At 46.0% G+C, this 12,521-nt stretch overlaps 1 protein-coding gene across 1 annotated transcript; it reads right to left on the bottom strand.

Moving 5' to 3' along the window:
• Nucleotides 1-4,784: 4,784 nt before the first annotated feature.
• her13 (hairy-related 13) lies at nt 4,785-7,427 on the bottom strand. Its single transcript, XM_083914092.1, has 4 exons — nt 7,220-7,427; nt 6,896-6,982; nt 6,635-6,716; nt 4,785-5,960 (listed from the first exon to the last, which is right to left on the bottom strand). The coding sequence occupies exons 1-4, from the start codon at nt 7,304-7,306 to the stop codon at nt 5,494-5,496; spliced, it is 723 nt and encodes a 240-aa protein (XP_083770218.1). The 5' UTR covers nt 7,307-7,427; the 3' UTR covers nt 4,785-5,493.
• Nucleotides 7,428-12,521: the final 5,094 nt, after the last annotated feature.

The following is a 12,521-nucleotide window of genomic DNA, read 5'->3' on the forward strand; positions in this document are numbered from 1 at the left end:
CTCAATTTCCTTGCGGGGGTCACCCCAAAGGGATCATTAAAGAGAAGTCTAAGTCTAAGTCTAAGCCTAAGCCCAAGTCTAAGTCTAAGGTTAAGTCTAAGTCTAAGTCTAAACTGACCATTATGTTTGTTTGTTTGTTTGTTTATTTCGAACATGTGATGCAATAACAACATGAATAGAAATAATGTAAAGAAAAGGGGAAAAAAGACAATAATAATAACAAAATCCGAATAACATTATTTTCTTTGTTTTTGCCAGTAATGGAAAAACAAAATAAACAACAAAATATTTAAACAGTTTAAAATGTCCGAAAAGAAGAATAACTTATTGAATACTACCCCTTCTCCATTTACAAAAGTCACATTTAAATCCTTTTAAAATCTATTTCATAATGTAAAGTTTAGACATTTTGCCTAGACACTTTATTATTCTTATTATTTTATTTCATACATGTATTTTTTTTGTTCAGTTTTTTAATTATTAGTGTTTTTTATGTGTACAAGTTTAAATGATACCCCTCTAAGGACAGTTAATGAATAAATCTATAATTTCAGATCTTTGTCGTTCCATAACTTGTTCTTTAGTTTAGAAGTCGAACGAAACAGCTGATAAAGTGCATTGTCCTGCGTGCTGCACATAAAAGCACACTGCTGCTGCTGCTGCTGCTGCTGCTGCCTCTGCTGCTGCTGCTGCTGCTGTCGCTGCTGCTGCTGCTGCTGCTGCTGCCGCTGCTGCTGCTGCTGCTGCTGCTGCTGCTGCTGCTGCTGCTGCTGCCTCTGCTGCTGCTGCTGCTGCTGTCGCTGCTGCTGCTGCTGCTGCTGCTGCTGCTGCCTCTGCTGCTGCTGCTGCTGCTGCCTCTGCTGCTGCTGCTGCCTCTGCTGCTGCTGCTGCCTCTGCTGCTGCCGCTGCTGCTGCTGCTGCTGCTGCCCAACAGGAAGTGATTGTTCTCTCACAGTCAAAGGCAGTTGAGAAGAAGCCAAGGATGACAGGGTTCCCCGGGGATCCGTTTCAGCACCATATGCTCGCCTCCGCCGTTGAGTCACTCTCACGCCAACTGTTGCGTTGCACCGACCTCTGACCTCAGAATTCATATGCACGGTCACAAACGCACAGCTGACGCCTTTGGACGCAAAAGTCCTCCCTCCTGTCTGTTTTTTCTTCTTCTTTTTTTCTTTTCCCCCCGTTCAGACTAAATCTGGCAGCGTGCTCATCCTGTCATCTGCCGTTTTCAGTTGGCAGATTGCGGTGACATGAAGGGGGTTAATGGAGGGAATATTCCCACAACCATTAACTCTGTTTTGTCCATGTTGCTGTGGAAGAATCGGGTCAATACAGAATAAACAAACAGGATCAGCTTTTCTCCGTGGTTTAATGTTAAAGTATTTCTCTGCAGAACAAGGTTCACTCCGGTTGCTTCATGCACAAGGCTAAAGGATCCGAAGGAGGGACCCCGGACCCTTACGGTGAGTCTCCTTTTTAAGGAGGAGACACAACGCAGATGAGGTCAAAAACACAAGAGCTCAGCTGGATGGTGTTTTCAGACTCGTCAGTCTTCACCAACACACATGCAAGTAATAATGATTTGTCATCTCCTGTCTTGGGTGTGGTGGTTAGCTCTTTCACCTCACAGCAGGACGGTTGCAGGTTTGAATCCCGGCTGGGGCCCGTGTCTGCGTAGGATTTCTCCGGCTTCCTCCCACAGTCCAAAGACATGCACCTGTCAGGTTAATTGATGACTCTAATTTGCCCGTAAGTGTGAATAGAATAGAATTGTCTTTATTGTCATTGGACCAGTACAACGAAATTTACAGTACAATCCCTTAAAGTGCAGAAATAATTTAACATTAAATGCATCAAAAAGAAGAGGCTAGACCTTTAAGAGACACATTTAAAAGGAGAAGCTTACACACCAACACGCACACACACACACAGGCACACACACACACACACACACACACACACACACACACACACACACACCAACACGCACGCACGCACACACAGGCACACACACACACACACACACACACACACACACACACACACACACACACACACACACCAACACGCACGCACGCACACACAGGCACACACACACACACACACACACACACACACACACACACACACACACACACACACACATACGCACACACACACACCGTAGCAGCTTAAGGAGACAAAAGCAAAAAACAGTCGATTGGAGAGAATGGTTGTCCGTCTGTGTTTGTCTCTATGTGTCCTGTGATAGACTGGTGTCCTGTCTAGGGTGTACCCCGCCTCACGCCCGAGATCGGCTCCAGCCCCCCGTGACCCCGATAGGGACAAGCGGTTGAAGAAGGATGGATGGATCCCCTATCTAACAGGGTACATGGGCCTCCTGGAGTTATCTCATGTCATGCTGTAGTCACACTCATTATCACAGGCCTACTCAGCGATCTACCAACAGGACGATCATTTCAGGCTGTGGGACGAGGTAACAGTCAGCAGGTTGTGTTTCAACAGTCATACACAGAGCATTCAGGATTCATGGCTGGCCTAATAAAGGTTATGAATTATAAATTACAAGTATCCAAAATTCCTGTGACAATATTCCACCAAAAACACACCGTTTCATGTGGTTTCATAAAAGAGACTGACCTTATTCCTGTAATACTTTGAACTTGTAGCGGGTTAAATGTGCTGACTTTATTTTGAACAGTTAAGGCGTTCTTCGAGGTTTCACTTCAGCGATGTGCTGGTCTGACCAGACAGAATGGGGTGTGACTGTAATTGAATTTGTCTGAGGGACCTTAAACTCAACATCCACACCCATCCACCCACCTGCTTCCTTCCCTAGACCCAAACACACACACTATAGGGTTACAAATTACACAGCGGTCCAGAATTACACTGACTGGTGTGTTTGGGGACAAAGGATATCCTTATGGACACTGCACACTGTCATTTAATTGACTTTGTTTGAAAGAGGCCTTAGCTGAAACCTACGCAAGACCTAAAAAAAAACAAGTGAAGAAGAGAATGTTTCAGTGAAAGACAGCCGTCCTATGGATGTTGAAGGTCCTATATGGTAAACAATGAGATTCCCACGTTGTTTTTGAATATAAAGCTGAGCTGCTGTATTCATTCTGGGAATTCTGCTCACAGCCGTATTCAGAAACTGTCTTTAAACGCGTCGTCAGGTCTACTGTACCACTGTGATTTCACAACCAGAGCCTATGAGGGGAGCAGAGTGTGAGCGAGCAGGGAGCATGAGTGGGTTTTTTTCAAAGCTTGGTCGCAGAGTTCGAAACATTCATTCATTCATTCATTCATTCATTCATCTTGAACCGCTTGTCCCCGGCTCATGTAGATCATGTATACCACACAGGGAACTCCGCTCAGGGACCTGGAGTTAGAACAGGAATGAAAAAAAGAGAATATCATGTAACGAACGTGAAAACTGCAAATGAATACAGAATGAAAAAAGGTGTAGAAGAATAGAATAATAACACAAATGCCAGATCCCAAATAAATAAAGACAATAAGGAGTCAGTGTAAATGCACAAATAATCAAAGTATCCTACTATATACTGATGATAGTCTAATTTTACTCTTGAATTTGTGCAGGACTTGTAGGTGGAGTATTTCACATTTACATACTTTTATTAAAATAATTGCCACTTCCTCAAACAAGGCTGCGTCTGAGTCAAGTCACGAGGGCCAGCAGCGGCCTGTGAGTGTGTGTATGCGTGTGTGTGTGTGTGTGTGTGTGTGTGTGTGTGTGTGTGTGTGTGCGTGTGTGTGTGTGTGTGTGCGTGTTGGTGTGTGTGTGTGTGTGTGTGTGTGTGTGTGTGCGCTTCTTGGTCCCCTTTGAAGAATCTGAGCCTGCTTGTATCCTTTGTAGTGTCCTTTCAGCTGTGCAGGCTTTTGACGCTCCTCTGTCAAATGGTCGCGGCTTTGATCACCGTGTCTCGTCCGCTCCCATTTCAATGTGTTTCCTCCGACATTCACACCCACCTCCACCTCCACCTCCACCTCCACCTCCACCTCCACCCCAGTTTGTTAATTATTCCTTCAGGTACCCAGGATCATCTGACAGCAGACAATAAACATGAACGGCGTGTGATTTTCACCAATTATTAAATATAACCTTTTGGTCTATGGGTTTTTTTTTTCTGAGTGGATTCACTCTCACTTCATTTTACATCAGGAGCTAAGGGCCCATGTCGCTCCGCGCTGTAGGCTGTGTTGCTGCTGCAGACACAGTCCCAGACAGGATCTAACAGTCCTTTGTTAATGTGCTCATTGTATCTGAGGTGAGAGTAGCGACACCTTTTTGGAGAGGTGCGACTCTTTCATGTGTGACTTTAGGCCTGAGGCACCAAAGGGCACCTTGAGAATTAGATACACGAATACACAAACTCTTAGTTCGTTTTATTTCGCACAGTAGATTGTGAGAAATTTCTTAGTCTCTTTTGCTATGAGCTACATTGGGTGAAGGGCCTTCAATCACATTTAAATTGTCAGCTCTTGGTCTAAATCACTCCACACACATTAGCCTGGACTCCTTTAAGATAACAGCAATGAGAAGTAGTGAATGCATATTCCCTGACAATATCGTGTCTCATTGTTACCCGTATCATTTCCCAAGTTTGCACCCTGTTTCCTATTATCGTACTCTGAACATTGAGTCAAGTCACACAACAGCTTTTCAATTGCATTGTTTTATTTAGCAAATTCAGACATTTCACTGGCATTTCTAAACATCGTTACGACATAAGGTGGTGATCCCCAAAAGAGGCTACAGGTCCGATAATCTACAGGTCTTTATGAAATACGATAAGAAATATTTATATTAATCAGAGGCGTTGCCAAACTTCTCGGTTTCTAAAAGAGCTTTTCTCCGCGTACAAATCCTATATACACACAGTTACATGACACAAAAAAAAAAGAAGTGTGAACTGTTCCTCGTCCGTCCTTCCGCTGGGTTATAAGTGAACGTTTCATCTTTTTCCAGGTGTAAAGAAAAGTCACAACAGAGGACTCAGAGTCAGGGAGTCACTACTGAAAAGGACAGGGGGGTGGACCCGATCTGCAGGGGCCCTTGAGAGGAAGGGTCCCCGTAGTGAGATAAAGACAAACCCCACCCTTTGACATTATTCTGTGCTATCCGAAATTGATTTCCTATATCTCCCAGGATGCCAAGGGTGGGATTCAAACTTGCCGCGTTCAGTTGTGGGTGAAGAGAAAAGCCACAGCCGCGATCCCTCCACGAAGTAATCGGTGGTTGCGCTGCATTGTGGTCAGCAGCAACATCAATGTGTGGAATCCAGAAAAGAAAATCCATGCATGTGGTGAATGGCCCAGAAATGCAAGTCACACCACTCAAAGATGGTTACTTTTGAAGTGTTCATGTGTCGAAGGGTGGAATTTTCCCTTTCAGTAAGAGGCCCGACGTCACATCTTAAGAGAAACATATCCCAACTGCATTCCATCCAAACCCCCAGACCCCTACCAGGGTCTCCACATAGACCGAGGGTAGGTCATGGTGGGCATGCTCAGGGCCTCCCTGTTCTCCGAGCCCTCGGTGGCGCTCTGGTTGTGCTCGCTGTCGGTCTCGTCCAGGTCGGAGCACAGGTCCTCGCTGGACGTGGTGGAGGGGGCCGGGGAGAGGGCCGAGGACGAGCCGCTGGATACGCTCCTTCCTCCGGGCGAAGCCGCGGTCGAGCAGAGCGACTCGTCTCCCCCGTGCCAAGTGCTGCTGTTACTCCCAGAAGTGTCAGTGATTAGATCCATCAGCACGTCCTGGAGGTGGTCCTCGTTCAGGGGCATACACTCCAGGAGATGGTTGAGGAGCTCCGCCGCCACAGTTGCGTCTATCCCGGGACAGCTGGACACGAACATGTGGACCTCGTGCATGCACTGGATGTAGCCGGCCGCAAACCTCTCGCTGGCTTCTCGGTTGAGTGCGTCTGATTCTGCGGAAGGAGAGAGGGAAAGAATATGAAATGACTGCTCGTGGCCTCGGGCGAGTCACTATCAGCTGGGTTGGTTTACATTCCTTCCATGTGACTTAAAGGGTGCCCAGATTAATCCAACTGATAAAATACCACAAAATGACTTTCATTCCCTCTAGATCAGTGTTTTGTGTAAAGACTCTTTTATTCCATCTTTTCCTGGAAACTTAGCACTTTCTTTGGAGATGCCATTTGCAGGACCGTCATGTGATCCCTTCATTCTAAAAAAAAAAATCCCCACTACTTGTGATCCCTCTTCATTGGTTGCGTATGTCTACTTGCGACCATTGCACATTTTTACCCCTCATTGGATTTTAAGTCATACTGCAGTAATGACAAACATGCAAACGTGTGTGTTGCTTTTTCTGCTTTCCTCTTCTATTAAACATCTTGTGACCCCTGACATGTATCTTGCGGACTCTCGCGGGGGTCCTGAACCTCTGAATTTGTACTTCAAGCAAACATACACTATAACATCCCTAGATTCAGGTCTGAGAATATAAGAGGATGCAAAGATTAAGTGTCAGGGTATAACACTGTCAGGGTGTCCAGGGTTTTAAGGCTGAATTCCACAGAAGTGCTCATCAGCCTTTGTCTATTCGGTGTCAGTGTGAGTTGAGCAGAGTTGTGCACACCTTGGGTTCGGTTCTTCAGTATGTCCTCCACCTTCTTCACAGTCATCTCCAGCACCTCTGCGTTCTCCATCTTGGAATGAAACTGTGGAGACAACCAGAAGAGAGCTCCGTGAGAAATACCCAAAGAAATCTACCTCCGGGTCACAGGGACAGGTGAGCTGAGGTCCAGTGTGTGTGTATGTGTGTATGTGTGTGTGTGTGTGTGTGTGTGTGTGTGTGTGTGTGTGTGTGTGCGTGCGTGTGTGCACGCTCCCTACTCACGTCCGTGTCTGCCAGCAGAGTCCGCAGCTCATGCAAACTCTCGTTGATGCGAGCTCGCCTCTTCTTCTCCACCAGAGGTTTCCTGGTCTGCGGGAACACAAAGATCACACTGGAACTTACAGCTGCGGTTACGAGTGTGTGTGTGTGTGTGTGTCTGTGTGTGTGTGTGTGTGTGTGTGGTGGAATTAACGGTTACAATAAATCGCTTTAATTGCTCTTGGCATCAAACTACGCAGACACGGAGAGCAGTACACACTGTCACCGGCGTGACAAGTGCGTCACAGCCGAGCGTGTCCACAGAGTGCAGCCCCGCAGTCTATCTACCTTTCTGTCCCCTTTTTGAATCCCGTAGTCGGACTCATCCTCTTCCATATCCAGTCCGGTGTTGCTGGGCCGAGCCGAGGGGGCCATGTTGGTCGGATCGCCGCTTCTGTGGCTTCTCCCACTGCTCCTTTTCCTCCGTCAGCGAGGGGCAGCTGGCAAACGGAACCGGTTACAGGGAGAAAAAACAGGCGAGGCGAGGCGCCCTGTGTTTATTGTGCAATCCTAGCGAGACGTGCTGCTGGCGCTGAGTGGCTGTTGTTAGTATTTATAGGGGCTTATTAACATGTGAATGGGGGCAGAGCCGCTCTCGCTGGGGGACAACAGAGCGCACACGGCCGGAGCCAATGAGCGCGCACTCCCTTTGTCTCCGGTCAGACCCGGTCTGCGCCCCGAGGAGCTGGATGGGCTTTAATCAGGCAGTTTGTTGTGTCAGGGGACCGACCGCTCTGTTTTTCCCCCGTGTCGATGCTTATCAACTGTGCGTGTACTTCATTCAGCTGATCACGGCTTATTATCATGCAGAATGGGCCATTCAAGGATACACTTTATGTTTCTATATATACAACTGATACGTGTGTTAATAACAGTTCAATGTAGCCTGGGGGTTATTATTTTATTGAATCAGAATCAGCTTTAATGGCCAAGTATGCACACATACGTGGAATTTGGCATCAATATACAATATAGACACTAAGTACACACAACTTAAAAAATAAATAAAAAGTAAGATAATAAATTGGGACAAATATACAACCCAGAAGGCATAAATAGACAGGCACATGCGTTATGAATATGCAATATACATATATGTAGATAGATAGATAGATAGATAGATAGATAGATAGATAGATAGATAGATAGATAGATAGATAGACTTATGACTGATGCCAAGCCTGGACATTTCAGTGTAGCAGCAGCATTACATACAGTAACAGCACACAGACACATCAAAACAGCAATATTAAAACATAGATATATAAAAAGATACCTAAAAGTGTTTAAATAAGCAGTCTAACTGTAGTGCAAAGTAAACATTTAATAATATAAGGTGCAGCGGACAGATAAGAAACACATAAGGTGCTTGAAGACTGTGTTGTTATGAGCAGAGTTTTAGCTCTTATTGTGCAGTGTGACGGCATGTGGCAGGAAAGATTCCCAGCATCTGTCCCTTCAGACGGAGCCGGAGCAGCCTGTGTGAGGAGGTGCTCCGCTGACCGACCACTGTGTGATGGAGAGGGTGCTGATCATTGTCTATGATGAGGATGATGATGATGATGATGATATCATATTCAATTCAATTCAATTTTATTTATAGTGCCAAATCATAACAAAAGTTATCTCAGGACACTTTACAAACTAGGTAAAGACCACACTCTCTGATAAACATAGACCCAACAATTCCCCCGTAGAGTACGGTGGCAACGAAAACCTTCACTATAACAGACAGGAACGTCAGACAGACCCAGCTCTGTGGAGGAACAGGGTGTTATATACAATTATACATATATAAAACAAATGCACAGAATGAAAATGCTAAATGCAGGAGGTGGATTTAAGAGGCAGTACGACAGATGAGCTGTTCAGTAGAGTAATAGCAGAGGGAAAGAAGCTGTTTTAATGTCTGGTTTTGCTGGAGTACAGAGATCTGTAACTTCTGCCAGAGGGGAGACGTTCAAAGAGACTGTGACCAAGGGAAGAGTGAGTCTTAGAATAAGTCATAGAGTGTGGTCTTTACATACTCTGTAAAGTGTCCTGAGATACCTTTTGTTATGATTTGGAACTATAAATAAAATTGGATTGATTTTAATTGAATGTGTATAAAACTATAACTATAACTAATTTGGTTTCTTATTTCATAAAAAGGTGCTTTAAATGTGTGTGTTCTTGTTTCCTGACGCGTCACATCATCTCAGTGTTTTATACGCAGAGAGAGTGTGTGTGTGTGTGTGTGTGTGTGTGTGTGTGTGTGTATGTGTGTGTGTGTGTGTGTCTGTCTGTTTTTATTTCTGCCCGACCCTTTCTCCCAGTCTGCTGGCTCTCGTGTCCGGGCCTCAGCAGATTTACCCGGCTCTTTGGCGGATGTAACGCGATGCCTTCAGTTGGCAGCTGCTGCTGGTGGCCCCTCGGCCCAAACTGAATCAGCCGGGGGAATTAAGGGCCCTTCTCCAAAGAAAGCGACAGGTGTTGGTCTGCACCTCGTTTGTTCTCCGTTTGTTTGGTGACTTCTGATTCGTGTGCAACTGCATTCTCACGTCGCCTGCTCTGCTTTTACGAGACTTTAGAATATCTGGTTGATTTTAGCTGATAACCTGCGTACAATCATTCCTGCTATCCTTTAATGTGCTGTGAGTTTAAGCGTGCACATTATGAAGCTGTCACTGTGGAGACTGCTGAGAATCACATGACGTGGGGACTTGTGGTATCAGTATTAGACCGTTTGCGTTTGGATATGCCGGTTTAGTACTTTACGCACAATGTCTATTTATTTATTTATGTCCAAGAAGGGCTCAACTTCCCTTTCCCCTCGTTATTAACATGCTTTGTACACGCTATTGCAAATGCAAATGACCCTTACAATAAAGCAGTTCTGTCTGCTTGATAGAGGACCACGCAGGTAAACGCAGTGATGTGTTTACAGGTGCTCTTTTACGCACAGAATTCTCGACATTGTGCAGCATTTCCGCAAAAAGCACCAGTGCCCCAAATGAAGGAAGAGTTTCAAACCTTTCAAGTGGAGGGTTTTTGGCACCTCGCCACCCCCAGATCCCTGTTCCAGATCTTTAATGGTGTGGACTCACTGTGGAGAGAGCAGCTGTCTCGGCTCGCTTTTGTTGGTGAGGCTGAGAGAGACACCCCCGACCCCCCTCCTCTCTCTCTCTCTCTCTCTCTCTCTCTCTCTCTCTCTGTTCATAGGGTCCAGACCTGCCGCCTTACTCCATGTGGCGGCCACTGCCAGTCATAACGGTAATAATAGCGGGGGAATGGACCATATGCACGTTTCCACTTTTCAAAACCTAATTAAAACGTAAATGAACCGGAACACCTGCTTTGGCCGCCACATGTTGACGTGTTTCTAAGCCCGGATGGAGACGACTGAAAAGCTAACGTGCTCACAAACCCCTGTTTTACACCTCACTGAGTTCCTCATGTCATCTGAGAACTTATTTTTAATTATGAATCCGATAAAAAAATGATTAGGCACAATCCCATCCCATCACACATCCACATCATCCATCAGTAATTTAGGCCAACCTTGAAATGAAATGTCTTACTTTCCATCACAAAACACATACATGCAAACATTTATGATATATAATTCTAATTCATGTATTCATAATTAATATCTCTGTCGTTTCAAACCATGGGATTAAAGCAGGGCTCTTTAACAGGGGGCCCTTGACCCCTAGTGGGCCCTCACAGTCACTGCAGGCGAATTAAAATATGTCTGAAAATAGACATTAACATTATTCCTACATGTTATTATAACACATTAGAAAGGTTAGATCGACATTTATACAACATTAATGATATGTTTAAGGTCCACAGTTACAGTACAGTTAAGATCAAGGATTCACTGTGTCTGTTTGACATTAAAAAATGATGTAAATGTATCGATTTGGCAATTATTATTATTTCAATAGCTTTGTATTGTGCACACCATAAAAAAGTTTGTGTAGGAGACTTTAGGCTCAGTTTTACACAATCACACCCCCAGGTCAGTTAAAGGGTCAGATCTCCCCAAATCCTACAAACATGTCTGACATAGTAACAAACATGTCTGACATAGTTACATCTAGCCGTGCAGGTAGTTTGAGCTTAGTGACCCAGGTTTGGAGATACCCATCTGGGATTTCTGTCACCACCTCAAATACAAATGAAAGTGAATGGAATTTCATTTGTGATGCTAAAGACGAAAGTGGAAAAACAGCAACAGTCTCTCCATGCAGTGCAGCAACAATGTCCTGGGGCCTCATGGGCTAATAAGACTTGCGTGGATTTCTTACTGAAACATGGCGCACGCTCGTATCCAGAAACTGCCGTACGCACAAAAAAAAGCAACACGTGGAGATGTAGAAGTGCTTAACTCCTCCCTGTCCACGCCCCCCTTTCAAGCGTGCACATGAATTTAAACAGGGCCTGCACCGGGGATCCCCTCTCTGCACCATCAGATTTAAAGATTTAAACGATGAGTAGAGGTAAGAAGCGCAACTTTAAAGAGTCTGAGCTCGACATGTTATTAAATGAAGTGGCGTCCCGGAGGGCTGTGTTATTTGGCAGCCTCTCTTCGGGGATAAACACAAAGAAAAAGAAATTTGAGTGGGGGTGTGTGTGTGAGGCAGTGAACGCCGTGGGGTCGGAGCAGCGCACACCCACTGAAATCAAAAAGAAATGGTCCGACGTGAAGGTGGAGGTGAAGCGGAGGATTTCGGCCCGACGCCGAAGTGTAACCGCAACGGGCGGGGGGACAGGAGGGGAGGAACTGACCCCCTTTGATCAGAGAGTGGTGGCTATTGTGGGGGACGCAGCTCTAAGCGGAGTTGCGGGGGTCCCTGAAGGCGACACAGATCATCCTCAAGGTAACTGTGTTAAACTCACAAATGTCATTATACTGGCCGCGCATGCTCGTGCGTTAAGTTGCCAGGTTATAAACACATCCACTCATGTTTAATTACTTTTTTAATTTAGTTTGTTTCATTTACATTTTTTTATTATTATTATTTCTCAATAGACGATGAGACAGGAGAGGGCTCCTCCCTCTGCGCCGTCTCCACCGGCTCCTCCACAGACACCAAGCACCCTGGCTCCTCCACCGGCACCTCGCACCCCGGCGTCTCCACCGGCACCTCGCACCCTCGCTCCTCCTCTGGCTCCTCCAGCACCACGCGCCCCGGCGACTCCTCGCCAGCTGCTGACGTCCGCCATACTGACCGTGTCCTCACACAAGCTGTGCTGGAATCACAGAAGGAAATAGTGAGAGCAATCCGTGGCCTCAGCGACCGTCTGGATCAAATTGTCAATGCACTGGGAGATATTCGTCACGCAATAAATGAACTTGAGTAAATTGTGTCCTTGCCTCTTTACATAGTTGAAATCAGATGCTGCCGGGCTCGTATCGCTTTGCGGGGTAGGTTGAGGTTGAAGGGTCCGGCATCCGGTTCCTCTTGTGGGGGGATGTGCTCTGGCAGTGGTATGCCATGGCGGTGTGCCGAGTTGTGAAGGACAACAGAGGCCAGCACGATGCGGCACACCTTCTCAGGTGTGTACGTACAGCAGCAGGACCTGTCTAGACAGTGCCAGCGCC

This window comes from Echiichthys vipera (genome assembly GCF_963691815.1).
Source record: "Echiichthys vipera genome assembly, chromosome: 5".
NCBI classification, from domain to species: domain Eukaryota; kingdom Metazoa; phylum Chordata; class Actinopteri; order Perciformes; family Trachinidae; genus Echiichthys; species Echiichthys vipera.

What these genes read in the sequence shown, in the direction of transcription:
- her13 (XM_083914092.1), bottom strand. Translation starts at nt 7,306, where the DNA reads ATGGCCCCCTCGGCTCGGCCCAGCAACACCGGACTGGATATGGAAGAG. An exon ending in CTCTGCTGGCAGACACGGAC is followed by an intron (nt 6,717 to 6,895) that starts GTGAGTAGGGAG and finishes TTGTCTCCACAG; the next exon opens with TTTCATTCCAAGATGGAGAA. An exon ending in ACTGAAGAACCGAACCCAAG is followed by an intron (nt 5,961 to 6,634) that starts GTGTGCACAACT and finishes CTCCTTCCGCAG; the next exon opens with AATCAGACGCACTCAACCGA.